Source organism: Cnephaeus nilssonii, assembly GCF_951640355.1.
Source record: "Cnephaeus nilssonii genome assembly, chromosome: 7".
Lineage (NCBI taxonomy): Eukaryota > Metazoa > Chordata > Mammalia > Chiroptera > Vespertilionidae > Cnephaeus > Cnephaeus nilssonii.
In genome coordinates, this window is record NC_137078.1 from 72298533 (window position 1) to 72314144 (window position 15612).

Genomic DNA, 15612 nt, shown 5'->3' on the forward strand with positions numbered 1-15612 from the left:
GATTGAAATTTCTTTTGAGAGCCAAATTTTTTAACTTAAACTATATAGGTAGGTACATTGTTATTAACTTAATTAGGGTACTCCTAAGCTGGCCTTTGCTAAAAACTCAAGGGGCCAAAGAGCCGCATGTGGCTCGCGAGCCGCAGTTTGCCGACCACTGGCCTAGGACCCTGGCCTCGGAGCTGACCATCAGCTACAAGAGGCTGGCTCACCAAACAAGGAGTTTTGTGGCCCCAAACAAGAAGGGCTGAACAGGAGAGTGCTGGGGAGCCGGAGGGAAAACCACTTCCAGATGTCGTCAGGTATGCTTTCAGGAGGTGGTGGCTTTGAGCTTGTCCTTGTCAGATTCTTATTTGATTTGGACTTGTCGAGACCCTAATCTGGTGAGCAGGAGCAATGAAAGCAGGTGGCTCCACAGTAGTGGCTCAAGTCAGCTCCTAGTTTTCCACATAATTCACGCAGAGACCTTAGTATTCACCCCTGTCATGGCTCTAGGATCTAAGTGCACTGAGGATAAGGTCATAGTGGCACTCAAAGCCTGCTATCCTTTATTTGTGGAAGAAATAGTTTAAAACACACTTTCCCAGACACCCATTTCCCCCCCCTTTTGGAATGGAATGTAGACATGGTAGAAAAAGAAGGGAAAGAAGATTCTCAAGACAAGGTACCACATACAATTAAGAAGGCAGATGTCACCATTGTTTCAAATGAGCATGCACAGCTCATCCCAATAGTTTGACTTTATTCAATCGTCACAACATGATCTCGTGCAGAGCCACCTCAATAGAGTAGATCTACTGGGGCCATTAGCTGATTATATCAGCTTTCTGTGTAACTTAGACTAAAGGGGGATTAGAGGAACCAGATCTGTCTGTTATGAACCTCTCGTGGAACCAGCCAGTGACAGATAGCTGTTAAAGACTTTACAGATCTTGTTCCATTTTCTCATGGCCTGCTCTCCAGACTGTATGCAGCAAGTGGCCTGTGGTCAGACTATGGAGCCGGGAGGGCCTTGGCCATCAGCCACCCCCACCCTACACATGGGAAACAGCTGAGAGAAGGGAAGTGACTCGCCTCAGGGCCAGGACAAGAAGGCTGCTCTTTCTTGCCTCCCTGCCTACTAACGGAAGATATCAAAGGAATGGTATGTGGCAGCATGGCCAGTCCAGAGAAAGGGACCAAGTTAATGACTTTAATACAAATAGTATGAATAAATGACTGGATGAAAATTGGTTTCCCTAACTTGTGCTCATCGTCCATGAGCTGCCTGTTTCTGAGAGACCAGCCCCAGAAAGGAGTGCAGGAAAGGCAGCAGCATTAGAACGAACTCCAAGGCGCGACATGAGGAGGGTGGGCTGGGGCATTTACACAACCTGCACGTGGCTCAGTAATTCTATGACTGCTTCTTCGGTGAGAAAGACCACTTCGCTGGTGTTCTGGCACCAAACCTCAAAATGGGCAGGGTCCTCCAAGGCCCTCTTGCCGGCGATGATCACAAAGGGGTAGCCAAATTTGTTGGCATCCTTCAGTCTGTTCCCAATGGTCAGATGGGTCCTGTCGTCCAGTAGGATCTCCCCACGAAGCTGCGGCACTGCCTCTGAGATGTGGTCGTACAGCTGCCCCATGAGCTCTGCAGCCGCCTCTTCCTTACTGCCCTTCTTCGGGGGGATGAGGCAGACTTGGTAAGGAGCCAGGAGGCTCGGCCAGCGAATGCAGTCTTCTGTAGAGAGAACCTCAATGGCAGCAGCCAAAATCCGTGTCACACCTAAGCCATAGCACCCCATTTCAGCCAGGGAAGGTTTGCCATGGACGTTAATAAACTGGGCATTGAAAATGGAGGAGTACTTGGTGCCCAGGTAAAACGTGTGCCCCACCTCAATGCCTTTGGTTTCAGTCAGTGGTCCCTGGCAAGCAGGGCAGATCATTTGAGACGAGTCTAGCGTCTCCACGTTGGCCGAGAAGCTGCAGCTGGTACAGACAGCAAACCGGTCCTCTCCAATCTCCACTGGGAGCTGGAACTCGTGAGACATCGTGCCCCCGATGCTGCCCACGTCTGCCTGGACCTTGACACACCGCAGCCCCAGCCTGTCAAACAGGCTGCTGTAGGCATCACATACCAGGCTGTAGGTCTGCCGGGCGGCCTCTGGGGAGGAGTCGAAGGTGTACATGTCCTTCATGTAAAACTCTCGGCCACGGAGAAGACCAAAGCGGGGCCTGGGCTCATCCCGAAACTTCCTTGTCACCTGGTACAGCAGGAATGGGAGCTGCTTGTAGGACAGTGTCTTCTGGGAGGCAACCAGGGCTGTAATGGCTTCCTCGTGAGTTGGTCCTAGGCAGTATTCCTTGCCGTGTCTGTCTCTAAGTCTTAGCAGCTCCTTGCCCATCAAGTCCCACCGGTTGGAGGCTCGCCAGAGCTCTGCTGGGCTGAGGCTGGGCATATTGACCTTCTGCCCGCCAATGGCCTGCATCTCCTGGTCTATCACCCGCACCAGCTTCTCCATGGCACGAACAGTATAAGGCAGGAGGTGGTAACAGCCGGAGCTCGCTGGGTGGATCAGGCCCACCTGCAGCATCAGCCGCTGGCTCTTACAGGTCAGGTCGCCAGATCTGCCCTCCAGTGGGAGCACCTGGTCTTCCCGAAGGTTCTGGGGCTGGAACAGGCAGGACAGCACCAAGCGCTTCCCTCTCCCTGGGGCACAGTGGGGAAACCTGCGGGGAAGGTACCCAGAGAGCTGGTGGTTGCAGGTGGCCAGAGCGGGCAGTGCTCTGCATCTTGTCAGCAGCCCTTCCATGACACCCCGGCACAGGGAAGCACTTGTGCCTGGAGAAAAATGAGTGGTGCAGAAATAGGTGTTAACTGTCTGACTAGGAAGTAGCCAGCTCAGTTTGGCCTCCAACAAACTTCTAAGACAGCCACTGATTCTGCAGATGCAAATCCTTTCATTTTGAATATCCTAGCAGATCCAAGTATACTTCTCTTCCCTCTACTGCCATGTAAAAAGTATATATATTTTCCCGCTTACAAAAATACAGTAGTGTACTGTGAAGAGACATGCACAGGTGGTGGACGCACAGGCTCTGACACCAGGCTGCCTGGATTCCAGAGGGCTTCCCGCTGCGGCGCCCGGTGTAGCTCGGGACATGTGACTTAACCCCTCTGTGCTCAGCTCCTTCATCTGTAAAATGGTAATAGGACCTACCTTATAGGTTCATTGTGGGAATTTAGAAGAGTTATAAAAAGTTATTAGAACAGTTATCTAGCACATTCTACGAGTTCAATCGATGTTTGCTATTGTTATAGAAAACGGGGGGGGGGGGGGGGGGCGCTAAAAGAAATGAAAAAGGAAAGGAAAGCAACTATAATCCCTCGGCTCAGAGACAACCGCAGCTGATGATCCCTTATCTTTGTCAGTCCTGTCCTTTGCCCACCCTTTTAAATGCCCACCCTCCTTAAATGTCTTGTTTTCCTCCCCCCTCACACACACTCCCTGGTTAGGCCGCATGCCAATGCTCCAAGTCAACATCTACACCCCCATCTCTCCAATTTCAGACCTACCTATCCCAACTGCCTCCTGGAGAACACACTGCACTTCACACTCAGCACCTTCCCCCCAAACCCGCCCCCCTCAGTGCTGCCTATCACTCTGAATGGCACCAGAAGCCACCCTTTGCCCAAACTAGAAACCTGGGTTCATCCCCTCCATCCATGTCTCATATACACCACCCCCCTTGGCCCTGTCATTCTTGCCTCTTCATGTGCTATTCAATCTATTCCTTCTCTCCACCTCCACAGCCTCCAGCCAGGTCCAGGCCATCATCATCTCACCTGGTTATTGCAACAGCCTCCTCACTGGGCATCCAGCTTCCATCCCCTCCTTCTCCAATCCATTCTCCACCCTGCAGCCAGAGAATACTTCCAAAACCCGTAATAGTTTCTCTTGCTTAAAGTCCTCCAACGGCTTCCTGCTATCCTTAGAATTGGGTCTAAGCTTCTGACCTTCACAGTGCCCACGGCCCCATGTGAGCCGGCTGCTACTCCTCTGGCCTCATATTACCATCTCCCTCTCCACATTCCAGCTGCACCATGCTCACTTTTAAACACACTTTCCCCCTTGCATACCAATACTTACCCATCCTCCAGGCCTCAGGATTGGCATCTAGTCCTCTAGGATGCCTTCCTGTCCCTCTCCCTATACCCCCAAAACCGGCTTCTCCTGCAGCAGCCCCTCACCCCCACCAAACGCCAATCACTCTTTGGAGTTACTGCTCAATGAGCTGCCTGTCTTCCCCCAGGCGCTCTGCTCTGTGCAGGCAAGGACCACATCTAACTTGCTCTCCACTAAGCACACAGCAGGGGCTTACTAGACATTGTCTGATGATTGAGCACGTAGGTTTCTCTACGATTTTACCAAATATTGACATACTTCTAATGAGAGTACATTTCATCCATTGATTCTATTAAGAATGATTCTCCTACTACCAGCAAGTTGTTGAGTTTTCTCCTTTATACATAATCTACAATGAACAGAAGGTTTTATTTTGTAATATATTTGGAAGAGAATTTTCAGGAATGAATGAAATTACTGAGTCAAAGGGTATAAACTTCCAAGGTTCTTGATTTCTATGTCAAATTTAGTGAGCACCTCTGATTTTCAGCATATGCCATGGAGCAGAGCTCCCCTGCAGTATGCTAAGAATGGGTTCCTGATCCCTCTTAGCGCTGGGAAGCTGGAATTCTCACATGGTTGCCTCCAGCTGGCCCCTCCAACCTCAGGCAGCTTCATCCATTTCCCCTGCGCACTGTACAGATACTCTCATTTCCTATGTGGCCTATGACCTGAAAAAGGTTGGGAGGCACTGCTATAGAGTCCTAGTGTGACTGCATGGAGAAGTGTGGGTCCTGAAGGCAGAAAGCGTGTGATTCACACCTGACTGCATCACCTGAGATTCCACCTCAGGCCAGTGGCCCAAGCCAGAAATGCCTTCACTGTTGGCTCCTCCTAAAGCAAGGTTTCTCTCAAGTCCACCCCATCCTTTTTGACCCTTACTGCCTCAGCCTTGAGTTAGCCCCTCAATACCACTTGTTACAATAGACCAGCGGTTCTGAAACTTTAGTGAGCATCAGACTCACCTGGAGGGCTTGTTAAAACACTGACAGTGAGGCCTCACACACACAGTTTCTGATTTCGTAGGTCTGGGGTTTAGGCAGAAAACCTGTATTTCTAGCAAGTTCCCAGGTGGTGCTGATGCTGCTGGTCCGGGGACCACACTGGGAGAACTGCAGAAGCCTAACTGTTCACCCACTCTGATTTAGGCTGTGAACTCCATGTGGGCAATAACCATGTCCATTCTGTCCCAAGTTATATTGCAACAGCCAGCATGGTGCCAGGATACAGCGGACATTCAATAAATGTCTACCAATGAATAAACTGAACGATTCTTGATTCCTATCTGTCCAATCTCCATATTTCAGATATACTGATTCAATCACTCCTGTTTATAATCTGTTAATCCCCCCTATCATAATGTTCTCAGAATGGTACCAAAGCCTCTTCATATTTTGATCCCAACGCATCTCTTCCAGCTTCTTACCCTACTACTCCCCTAACATGCCCCAAATTGCTCATCATTTTAAGAATAGGCCAACTTTACCCCAGCAACTCCAATTCATCAGGATGCACTTATTGCAAGAAGCCTTCTCCAACCCTTCCAAATAGACATAGTTACTTCCTTCTCTGTGCTCCCACCACACACAGCTCTTCATAGTAGACCACACTGGAACAATTTTTAAACATGTTTTTGAGAAACTGCTGTGTGCCAGGCATTGGGAGTGAACAATGTTTCATGCTCTATTCCTCCATTAAACCATGAGTTCATGAGGTTTTCTGCAATTTTAGATTTCAGGTCTATGGCAATGTTTAATATTTAGGCTACAGTTCATAATGTTTTTTGATCAAATGCATTAGTAAAAGATCAAAGTGAAGGGGTGCTATCTGGACAATTTAAATAAGAGCCTTAAGCCCTCTGTCCCCAGACCCCTCAGCTTACACCAACAGGAGAATAATTATATCTCAATTTTTCCACAGACAATACAACGTTTCTTGCACCCCAGACTCTGGTAAAGAGGCTGAGTCATTCGATCATTCCATACATTTTCAAAGAGCACCTACTCTGTCCTTCTAGCACATGCCTTTTTAAAGGTCCTTTTGACTCACAATGGCCTTGCAATCCAAGCAGGGAAGTTATGCATGAAGTGCTTATAACAGTGCTTGGTATATAATAAGTGCCATAAAGTGTTTGCTATTATCATTATGCCCAATTCACAGAGAGGGAGGCTCAGAGATGTGAAGCCATTGTGTCAAGTAACTTGGCAGGTGAGCACAGGGCCACATCTGGAGGCCAAGTCCCTGCGTCCGATTCCCACGAAGTCTCCATCACGGACCGTGCTGCATAAAACAGCAATGGAACCTCAAACCTCGTTCTAAGAACTGGCTCAGCCGACGCTGGCTGGTGACCGGGTCAAATGAGTCCACTTTCCGGACCGCAGTTTTCCCATATATAAAATGGGAAGATTGGCTCAGCCACCAGGTGATCCCTGAGGGTCTTTCCAGGGCTGGCATTTCTAGAGACACCGTGACACTCACAACAACCTGAGGTAGACAAGGGAGTAAGTCCTGACCTCAATTTTCCACGGAGGAAACTGAGACCAGGAAACAAGTATTATCCAGAAGTTCATGTGATGTGACTCCGCCCCAACCCAAAGACGGGATGCACAAAGGAAGGCGGACACCAGGATCCCAGTGTCCGCGCCCAGAGCCCTCTCTTCACTCGGCCGCCTCCCGCGGGCTCCTCAGTCCTCGCTGTCACCCACGCTCACCAATTGCAGTTCCAGCCAACTCCGTCCTCAAGACCGCCACGCCGGACTAGCCCACGTGAGCCTGGGGCAGGCTGGAGGGGGTTGGGGGTGGTGGTGGTAATGGTGAGAGGAAGTGCCCTCCCTAGCCCCGCCTCCCTCCTTTTTAACCAATCACAAGTCGATCTCAGGGGACTAGCCCCACCCAACTTGTAGGCAAGTGAATGGTTTTCCGGAAGCTCAGCTAAGGAGACATCACCGTCCCGGAAGTTTCTCTAGGATGTAAGGAGGTGTAACTCTATGGTCAAAGACTTTTTTTCCAGGTTTTGAATCTGGTGTTTCCTCCCCTGCCAGGGCTCGCCCCATTCTCAAACTGGGAGAACCACGGGCAAAAGTGTAACTGCGGGCAAAGTGTAACATTGTACATGTAATCCATATACGATGGACCAGGTTGTTTCAAATCTACCTTATTATTTTACACGCTTTCCATTTAAAGAAATTTAATTTTTTTTAAACAATTGGGAAAAGGCAATCTTTAAGACACTAAGTCAAACTTTCACTCATAAAATATTTTTTTAAATATATTTTTATTGACTTCAGAGAGGAAGGGGGAGGGAGAGAGAGATAGAAACATCAATGATGAGAATCATTGATCAGCTGCCTCCTGCACGCCCCCTACTGGGAATCGAGCAGCAACCCAGGCATGTGCCCTTGACTGGAGACAAACCTGGGACCCTTCAGTCTGCAGGCCGAAGCTCTATCCACTGAGCAAACCAGCTAGGGCACTCATAAAATATATTTGAGCAGCTTCCATGTACCAGCCACTGTTGTAGAAACGGAATAGTGAACAAAAACAAACAAAATTTCCTTCTCTAACCCTTCCAAATAGAGATAGTCGCTTCCTTTTCTGCGCTCCCACTGCACACAACTCTTCATAGTAGACCATACTGGAACAATTTTCAAACATGTATTCAATGTAGCTCACATTCTAGTTGATAAAAAAATACAGTGAAACTTAAGGGAAGGCCAAAAAACAGTAATCAAGAGAAGTGGTATTTTAATGCAATTAATTTAAAAAACTACTGCAAAAAGTCCATGGTGAACAACTTATCAAAATTTTATATGAAGACAGGATCCACCAGTGAGATGCTGTCAAATACTCTGGAGAAAAATTAATTAGAGAAGGGCACAGGTTGGAGGTCGAGTGGTTGAAATTTAAAATAGAATTATTAAGAAAACCTCATTGAGAAGGTCTCATTCTAGCAAAGACCTGAAGGAGATGAGAGAGCTTTGCAGAAATCTGGGGGAAGAATATTCCAGACACTGTGCATAACAAATGCAAATGTACTGAGGTGGGACCTGCATATCATCTAAATAATAACGGCAATAGTTTATTGAGAGCTTAAAATGTACCAGACCCAATGCAATACACCGGTGATGCTGATAGTGGCTCCGAGAACCTCTCAGCTCACCCAGGATCTGCCAGGAACAACACAATGTAATCAGTGGTGTAATGGGAGCTGATAAACCTCCTGTGGGAATGCCAGGAAGGAGGGCTTCACCGAGGAGGTGAGGTTGGAGCTGAGCCTGAAGGATGAATGGGGTTTACCAGGACAAGAATGCCAGTGGGAGTGGAGTACAATGTCCAGGCAGAGGGACCAGAACACTCACAGGCACGGCATCAGGAAATGGTGAGCAGGTGTGAGGTGGGCTTTACATCTTCTTTCCCACCACTCCTCATTCAGTGCTTGACACATGGGCCAAAGCGGTGGTTCTCAACCGTGACTGCCCTGGAATCACCGTATGCACCCAGGCCCAACCCTGAGAGGCTGGGTATTGATCTGGGCGGGCCTGGGCATCAGTACAGTATAGTCCCCCCGGATCCTACTGTGCAGCCAGGTCTGGATTTGCTGGCCTCAAGAAAAGGCTCTAGGCAGCCGGGTTGGGGGATAGCAGAGGTGGCGGAAGCACGTTATCATCTCAGTCTTACAACTGAGGAACTGCTATCGGTCCAACCGGTTAGGAGGCTGGACCGCGTTGGGCTAGACCTGAGCTCTTTTGAATTTAGAGTGTGGCTCAGCCTCTGCAGCCCTGCACTGTGGTCGAGGCTTTCCCCAACGAGTGCAGTCCCAAAGGTTTTACTGAGGCAATATTCCCCGCACTTCCTCCTTGGAGACAGGAGATGAATAATCTTTGGTATATTTCGGGATCCAAAGTGGCCTAATAGTTCTCCCTGCTCCCCGTGCACATTATTTCAGCCCTTCCGATCCTGGAAGAGCCAGCATCCATCGTCTGCACCCTGAGGTGTTAATTATGTCTCAATTAGCAGTTCCCAGGCTATGGAGCATAGTGGTATGGAGAAGCCTAATGACTGGCTGTGTTTATACACCCCACATCTTCAGAGCACTTTACCAGTGGTAACTAATTAATGCTCACAACCCCCTTGGGAGAACTGCTGCCTTTTACTGCAAGTTTTCAGGAGGCTTTCCAGCCTGGAGCTGCAGAGCCTGCTCAAGCCAGCCATGGTCAGAGTAAATTTGTTCCCCACTGAGGAAATCCAGGCTGGTGGAGACCCAGAATGTAGCCCTATCACTGCTAGCAACTTCCTATGTGACATGTCAATCAATCAGTTGATCAGTCATTCATTGTGTGCCTTGATTTACAGAGTTCATTCATGGTTAAAACTCCACAAGTTCCCTAAAACAAAAAATAAAATAAAATCCCACAGAACAAATTATTCATGGTCATCTAAAAGAAAAGGACCCTACACTTGCCTTGGTTCCCACCCTTCCCCTTCACTTCCTCCCCCTGCCCAGCCCTGGGGACACATCAGGCACTTAATGGTTTCCCTTGGCCCCTGGCCAGACTGGGAGTCCCTGGAACAGGCACAGATTTTGCTCTTTTCTGTACCTTGAATACAGAGCCTGGTCCAGATGGGGGATTAGCAAAGGGTTTTGCTTTTTGTTTAATCAACAAATGAATGAATGGTTTGTGTCTCCCTCAGATTGGAGCTCCTCTGAAGACACCCTGAGTCATTCCGGCATCCAGAGCCCATGCCTGCCACAGAGAGGCTCCAAGTGTGTGCTGAATGAACAAGTAAAGGCAGAGTTAATGGTGAACTCCCTGACCTCTGATTGCTCATAACCTCCTGGAGAGGCCGCCCCTCAAAACAGTAGTCCCAGCAGCCTGAGGTCAGAAGCTGTGAAGAAAGGAAAGCAAGATGCTGAGGGAGCAGCATTGCAAGGATGCAGGTGGTGAGATCAAGGAGGGCTTCTTGGAGGAGGGGACATGAATTGGACCTTAACTAGGAGCTTCCCAGGCTGAAAAGGGCAGATAAAATGACATTCTAATCAAGGGGACTAAGTCACAACTGGCTGTAAGTAAGAAGGCTTAACGGTAGTTCTGGAAGAAGCTCAAGAACACTTGGGTGTTGGGAAAGCACCCCAGTGTGGCGGGGCCTGCTGGACTAGGCTGCAAGTTTGTCTTCATCTCGGAGGCCAGTGAAACTTTTTCTGTGAAGAATGACACTCCCCTGCCCACCAACACACACAGTAGTAAGATGAGGTCACTGGGCAGTGTGAGAAGCAGGCCTGTGGGCAGTGGAAGGGTTTTATACGAGGAAAAGACATGGTCAACTGTATGTCTTTGTCTGAGTGAGGCGTGAGCGTGAACTCAGGTGGGAGGAAGAGGAAGGGGAGAGTCCCAATGGGAGACTCCTCCGATGGCCCAGACTGGGGCAGTGTGCCCGAGAGGAGGGGACAGACTCCAGAGGACCACTGGGACAGTCCATCTGATGGACTTCTGCGCCCAACCGCACCCAGTTAGCCCAGCCAGGCCAAGCCAGACTGGACTGGAGGTGGGAGGGTGGCTTGAACTGGAATCCTGCCCAGCTCCTTACTAGCTATGTAACCTTGGGCCAGTGACTTTATCGTTTCTTCATAAGTAAGACAGAAACTATAATAGCACCATGTAAGGTGTTCCGCGGAGTCGATGAAAGATGTAATTGAAAGCAACTTGCCCATCCCTTAACCTGTTCTAATTCTGGGGACCACATGGCTCCTCTAGCCCACCATAAGTGTCACCAGCAGAGGGGTTCTTGCCCTACTCCTCAGCATAGAAATCAAGAAAGTAGGTGAAACAGATTCAAAAGAGAAGAGGTTTACTAAAACCTGGGTGAGAGGGGAAAGAGAGAGAGAGGGAGCTTGATGCATCAGGGGAGTGCACAGTGACAGAGAATACGGCTCCCACACTGCGCTGGGGTCTGGCTTATAAAGCGCTGGGTTTCTTTGCGCAGGCGCAGAGTGGATCTCTGTTTCCAGGTTCCCGAGGTTGGGGGTGGGGCGGGGGAGGGGTGCTTGCATTGACTGGTTCAGGCGCAGATGCATTTGTTTGAGGAGTACCCGAAGGGAAAACTTAATCTTATCTAGAAGCTCAAGAAGTAACTGAAGGACATGCCCATCCAAGAGAGGCTCAGCCTGTCTCCTAAGGAGAGAATTATTTTGCTGCCGCCTCTAGTTCCAAAGGACTCCTCACTCTGCCAGTGCATGGAACGCCAATCCCCTCAGTCTTCAGGGACCTCCTCTCCTTGGGCCCAGAGAGCACCACTTGTTAATTGGTTCAATGCCTAAGTTTAAGTTGATTAGAGAACAGAAGGCGACTGGAAAGATAGGCCTCTTTTTTTTTTTTTAATCCTTACCCGAGGATATGCTTATTTATTTGAGAGAGAGAGAGAGAGAGAGAGAGAGAGAGAGAGAGAGAGAGAGAGAGAGATTGGTTGACATTGGGGATTAAACCTGCAACCGAAGTTTGTGTCCTGACCGGGAATCAAACCCGAGACCAATCAAACCTGAGACCTTTAGGTGTACAGGACGATGCTCCACCCAACTGAGCCACACCAGCCAGGAGGAGGTAGGCCTCTTTTTTATCAAGATTCCTCAGAATTGAAGTGTGGCCACCAGTCATTGTCATCATCACTGTTCACATTTATAGAGCCCTTGCTATGTGCTAGGGACAATATTAAACACTTAATATCCATGTTTGATTAAATCCCTACAACGACCCCATGAGGTATAAACATCACTCTTGTGTCCATATTACAGACGAGGAACCAAGGCTTGGAAAGGTTGGCTCTGATATGTCTGTGGTCAACACCACTAGTAAAGGGGAGAAAGGATTCATCTCCAAGTCTGTTTGCTGCACAGCCTGACCTCTGCACTCACAGCCCCTGATGGTAACTTACTTGTATCAAACATGTGTTGACCCATAACCAAAATTGTGGGAGCCATCGCAAACAGTCTTTCTTGTTGGGTCCCCTCTGTCTGGAGGCCTGATCTTTAGAGCCCAGCTCAATGGCACCTTAAAAAAAAAATTTTTTTTTTTATTGATTCCAGAGAAGAAGGGAGAGGGAGAGAGATAGAAACATCAATGATGAGAGAGAATTATTGATCGATTGCCTCCTGCATGCCCCTCACTGGGGATCAAGCCCGCAACCCAGGCATGTGCCCTTGACCAGAATCGAACCCGGGACCCTTCAATGGGCAGGCCGACGCTCTATCCACTGAGCCAAACCAGCTAGGGCAATAGCACCCTTTTGGCAAGCCTTTCTTGAAGTCCTCACAAGCAAGGACTCCACTCTCCTCTGAGTTACTCCGTTGGCCCATCCGCTCTCTGAGGTGTGTGACAGCTGAGCGTGTACATTATATGGGACAAACACACCTGGGAAATCCTGGTTTTGCCACCCACTTACTTTGTGCCCATGGATGAGATCCTCAGCCCCCCTGAGGCTCAGATGCCACATCTGTAAAGTAGTAGTGACATCTCCCCCAGGGAGTTGTGATGAAGATGCAGAGTTGGCCCATGTAAAGGGCTCAGCACGGTGCCTGGCACACAATAGGTCCCGCAGGACACACCCCTGCAGGCTGTGAGCTCTCCCAGGGGAGGACCACCGCTAGCCCAGCCAGAATAAACCTGTTTTCTACGTAAAAAAGACTTTGCATTTAGCAAATCTCAAGGCCTATTTGCTGAATTAATGGCTTTCTACTTAATTCCCTCAATTCTTAAGAATGACCTGCTAAAAAGGAAACCAAACGAAACCTCAGTAAAAAGAAACAAAACAAAAGCCTCAGCAATAGTTCATCTGGAGACAACTCCCTTTCGAGCACCTGCTCTGGGTTAGCTCTGCGGAGCACTGGGCACAGCCAGAGGTAGTCACTGATCATCAGAGGAAATGACCAAATGTGAGTTCTGGGGGTCACTTCTGTAGTTTATCTGGGCACTGTATCTGGAAGGATGATGGAAACTGAGTTCCTTCCAACACGACTTTGCCTTTTCTCTTTGGTGCAGGATTTGGGTGAGGTCTGGATGGAACGAGATGGCATTGGTTGCCGTCCAAAGCTGGTGGTTCAGAGAGAGGAATACGGCGTTTGGGTCCAGACAGACCTGGGTTTGCTTTCCAGCTCCAGCACTTACTGGCTGAGTGACTTGGAACAAGGGACTTGACCTTTCTGGTCTTTGGCTATACAACAGTGAGGTCAGGAACCTCATTGAAACGCTGTGAAGAGCAAGCAAACAACATTAGAAAAGGACTTCATAAATGGAAAATTCTGCATGAATATTAGAAATATATTCAGATCATTCTTTTGTAAGATTAAGTGTGTAATGAGATGAAGACTTTTAAGTAATTAAGTGAGATTATGTATGTAAAGCACTCGCAGGGCGCCTGGTACTTAGTGCTCATTATAAGATTAACTTGTTAATACTCCAGTATGGCTCTCACATCTGCCATTCCTCTACCTGGTGTCTCTGCTCCAATGGCACCTTCACAGCCAGGACTTCCTGGCACCAAATTTTTCACATCAATCCCCACTCCTTTGCCCTTAGCATTCCTGAAACTCCCTGCCTGCTTTATTTTTCTTCATAGCATTTATCACTGTTTAATATACTAAATATCTTACTTAGTTTTGGGTTTATACCTCTCCCCCAACCCAAGTAGAAGGCAAGCTCCACCCAGGAGGGTGGGATTTGTGTTAATTTTGTTCACTGCAGCACGCCCAGTGCCCCAGACCAAGGGCCAGATAGCTAATACCTTATGCTTTGCAGGACATACAGTCGCTGTCACAACTACTCAACTCTGTTGTTATAGCCTGAAAGCAGCCATAGAAGTATGTCAACAAATGTGCATGACTGTGTTCTAATAAAACTTTATTTACAAAAACAGGTGGTGGGGCTGAATTGGGCCTGTGGGTCACACTTTGCCAACCCCTGGCTTAGATCATTGTCTGCCACATTGTAAATGCTAAATAAATGTTTGTTGAATAAATTAATCAGTGACTAAATGGGTGAATGAGCACAAGATACTTGGTACAGTGCCTGGTGCACAGCTTGTACTCAATAAATGCATATTCCTTTCTATTTTATGCTTGTCAAATGAACTTATAAAAAAGGGTTTACTAGAAATAAATGATAAAGACTTATTCTAGGGTCTTATAATTTGCAAACTACGAACACAGCTAGGCAAAATCCTAGAAGTGTTCTGGAGGAGAAAGAAAAGAGTTCTTGTAGTAAAAAGGACATTCTTGAGAATTATCTGTCCTGCATGTTTAGCCCTAAGATTGGTTCACGATGGTTATCAGTCCGATGCCAGGGGTCTGGATAATCAATATCAGGTGGACCGGATATGTGAGTCCTTCAGGGAGTAACCAGAGGTTTATCTGGAGGTCTGGGGTCTGTCCAGATGTGTATCCAGGCATCGACACAGGATTGAAAAGTCCAAAAAGTTTACGTTCCCAAGCTAGTTAGAACAAGAATAGGATAGCTTCCTCATCACTAACCTTCATAATGTTAACAATTTTAGCAGCGTGGCTAAGCGACTCAATTTTATGTATTTCCTATATTCACCCTTTCCTCATACTTAATAAATACAAGATAGACCATGATGTATTGTATTGAGGTAGAGAGAAAGTGGCCAGGGAGTACTGAGGTGGGGAGTCCTCCTCTTGGGATAAAGGAGGACTCCAGGGGTGTCTCAAGCTGGGCTCCCCCAGAAGCAGACCCTGAATCAAGGATTCCAAGGCACGCAGTTGATTTGGGAGGAGATCCCAGGAAACATTAATAGAGGAGTGGGGAAACGAGAGAGGGAAGGGCCGAGAATAAATACAGGGCGTGATAATGAACAAGCAGGTTACTGCTGTGGGCAACCGGCCTCGATCCCAATGGGACCTCAGGGAGAGTGTGGACTTTGCCTCAGGATGATCCTACCTTCCCCCCAATCCTCCCGTGAGGCTGAGCTGTTCTCCAATGTTCAGCCCCCATTAGTTGAAGGCTGCTCTCGGGGGCATCAGCTACCCAGTGCTTCCAGTCACGTGGACAGTGGTGGGTGCTTGCAGGAGGATGCCTTCAGCAGGCACCTGGTAGGTGAGGGGGCTGGGAGATGGGCAGGCACTAAAGTAATACTTGAGCTGCCTCACAGGATAAACTGCCGTCTCGTTTAAGTTACTGTTTTCAGGTCTTCGATGAAGGCTAAGCCTAATCCTAATTGGGGCAGCTGCTAATAGCTGTTTCGGCAGACAGAGCATTTTCTGTCCCTGCACCCAGTTGGAAGACTCTCTGGGAAGGACTCATTTGCCCAGCCTGGGTCAGATGTCAGCCCTTGGGGTCTGGGTGTGGGGTATTGTGTCTGGCAGCCCTCCCCTTCTACGCAGAGTGGGGAAGGGGCAGTTCCTAGCCCAGGAAGAAGAGGTGTGTGGTTCCCAGCAGGGAGG

At 48.5% G+C, this 15612-nt stretch overlaps 1 protein-coding gene across 1 annotated transcript; it reads right to left on the minus strand.

The window, feature by feature from the left end:
* Positions 1–547: 547 nt before the first annotated feature.
* PARS2 (prolyl-tRNA synthetase 2, mitochondrial) lies at positions 548–6984 on the minus strand. Its single transcript, XM_079776040.1, has 2 exons — positions 6878–6984; positions 548–2821 (listed from the first exon to the last, which is right to left on the minus strand). The coding sequence occupies exon 2, from the start codon at positions 2790–2792 to the stop codon at positions 1365–1367; it is 1428 nt and encodes a 475-aa protein (XP_079632166.1). The 5' UTR covers positions 2793–2821; positions 6878–6984; the 3' UTR covers positions 548–1364.
* Between the last annotated feature and the right edge of the window lie 8628 nt (positions 6985–15612).